General features: G+C 51.5%; 1 protein-coding gene across 1 annotated transcript in view; it reads left to right on the top strand.

Annotated features, from left to right (window-relative positions):
• Positions 1-2,322, top strand: part of LOC103265835 (serine/threonine-protein kinase 10) — a gene marked incomplete at its 3' end in the record, with an annotated part of 113,034 nt that overhangs the window by 104,261 nt on the left and 6,451 nt on the right. Inside the window, exon 18 of the mRNA XM_021715229.1 lies at positions 690-814. Within this exon, the coding sequence (XP_021570904.1) occupies positions 690-814 (125 nt within the window). The remainder of the gene's footprint in view (positions 1-689; positions 815-2,322) is intronic.

The following is a 2,322-nucleotide window of genomic DNA, read 5'->3' as shown; positions in this document are numbered from 1 at the left end:
AAAAAAACCCAAAAAAAACAAGAGAGAGAGAGAGAGAGAGAGAGAGAGAGAGAGAGAGAATGTGCCTCCCAAGGATGTTCCCTTCTTCCTTAGTTTAGTTGTGCCCATTTGACAGAGATGGAAGCTGAGGCCGGGAGGGGACCCTCAACCATCCCAAATCCCGGTGATGGAGCTGGGATCTAGCCTCCACCTGCAGCTTCTTTGGCTCCTGACTTTTTTTTTTTTGAGTTGACGTCTTACTCCGTCGCCCAGGCTGGAGTACAGTGGCACACTCATGGTCACCGCAGTGTCAACTTGCTGGGCTCCAGTGATCCTTCCACCTCAACTTTCCAAGTAGCCCAAACTACAGGCACGTGCTACTGCGCCCAACTAATTTTTTTATTTTTATTGTAGAGATGAGGTCTCACCAAGTTGCCTGGGCTGGTCTCGAACCCGCAGGCTCAGGCTGAGCCACTGAGCCCGGCCTTGGCTCCTGACTTTGAATACTGCCTGCTGTAACACGCTGCTGGGAGGCTTCCCTTAGGCTTCAAGGAAATGTCTAGGATTCAGATCAGCTGGCATGGTCTCACGAGGTGGCACATGTGGTGATGCCCAGTCACCAATCACAGCATTTGGAGGCCTGGCAGAGGGTGGGGGGCTGTCAGGTCTCCAGCTGGCAGCCCCTCACGGCACTGGCGTGTCCTCCACAGACCGGGAGGCGGCCCTGTGGGAGATGGAGGAGCACCAGCTGCAGGAGAGGCACCAGCTGGTGAAGCAGCAGCTCAAGGACCAGTACTTCCTCCAGCGGCACGAGCTGCTGCGCAAGCACGAGAAGGTGCGGCCGGTGGGCAGTGGCAGCGGGGCTGCGCCTGGGGCACCTCTGGGCAGCCATGCTGTGGCCTGGGGGAGGGCCCGGGAGAGGCCGAGCCCGGAAGCAGGTGGCCAAGCAGCCCCATGCTGACTCTGACCCACCTTATGTGTCTTTCTCACTCTTTTTTTCTCTTCTCCCTTTTTCCTTCCTGTCCTCCCTTCTCTCCGTTTTCTTTCTCTCTCTCTCTCCCAGCATTCCCTCTGAGTCCTTCTGGGTCTCCGCTTAAACACCGCCTCTGCTGTGTGGCCGAGCACCCTCTGCTGTGGTAATTGTCTGTCTCAGTTTGGTCTTCATGGTGGGGACAGGGACAGATAAACCAAGGTTTGAATGCACAGCAGCTGTGGATGATTCCAGTTCCCCATCTAAGTGCAGTGATGGAAGTCAGCAAAGGACTGTGGGAGCTCAGAAGAAGGGGGCCCACCCTGGCTAGAAAGTCAGAGAGGCTTCTTGGAGGAGGTGACATTCATGCAAGAAGATGTTAGGGGAAGGAAAAAATTCAAATGCATCAAGATTTTTAAAAATATGAATTTCCATCTGCCATCAGTACTCATGAACCATCCGCTTTTGATGGACATTTTGCTTTGAGCTATTAGCTAATGTTGGCATGCCATAATTTATTAGAACAGAAGGCCTTTATAGAAGGTAAGAATCCAAACTTTATGGACAATCCTTTGTTTTATTTTTTATTTTTATTTTTTCTGCATTGGAGTCTCACTCTGTCACCCATACTGGAGTGCAGTAGCCGCTCCCGGCCACTGCAGCCTCGACCGACTGGGATCCAGCAATTCTTCCACCTCAGCCTTCTGTGTAGCTGGAATTACAGGCACGCGCTACCATGCCTGGCTGATTTTTTTATTTTTTTATTGTAGAGATGAGGTCTCGCCAAGTTGAGTCTCGAACCCGTGGACTCAGGCAATCCACTCACCTCAGCCTCCCAAAGCACAGGATTACAGGCTGAACCACCAAGCCCATCTGACAATACTTTAAAAAAAAAAAAAAAGCCAGAGTCTCACTTTGTCGCTCAGGCTGGAGTACAGAGGCACGTTCATGGCCACTGCAGCCTTGACCTGCTGGGCTCAGGTGAGCCTTCCGCCTCAGCCTTCCAGGTAGCTAGAGAAGTGGAACTACAGGCGCATACCACCACATCTGGCTAATTTTAAAATTTATTTTAGAGATAAGGTCTCACCAAGTTGCCCGGGCTGGTCTTGAACCACTGGGCTCAGATAATCCTCTAGCCTCCACCTCCCACAGGAGGATTACAGGTGTGAGCCACCATACCCAGCCTTGTATTTTGTTTTATTTTTGAGTTGGAGTCTCACTCTGTCACCCAGGCTGAAGTGCACTGGCACACTCATGGCCATTGCAATCTCGATCTGCTGGGCTCAGGCGAGCCCTCTGTCTTAACTTTCCAAGTAGCTGGAACCACGGGCATGCGTCATTATGCCTGGCTAATTTTTTTTTTTTTTTTTTTT

The sequence above is a fragment of the Carlito syrichta genome, unplaced genomic scaffold (assembly GCF_000164805.1).
Source record: "Carlito syrichta isolate Samal-C Ts95f unplaced genomic scaffold, Tarsius_syrichta-2.0.1 Scaffold306872, whole genome shotgun sequence".
Classification (NCBI taxonomy): domain Eukaryota; kingdom Metazoa; phylum Chordata; class Mammalia; order Primates; family Tarsiidae; genus Carlito; species Carlito syrichta.
The sequence above is the reverse complement of the archived record's forward strand: the minus strand, read 5'-3'. Positions and strand labels throughout refer to the sequence as shown.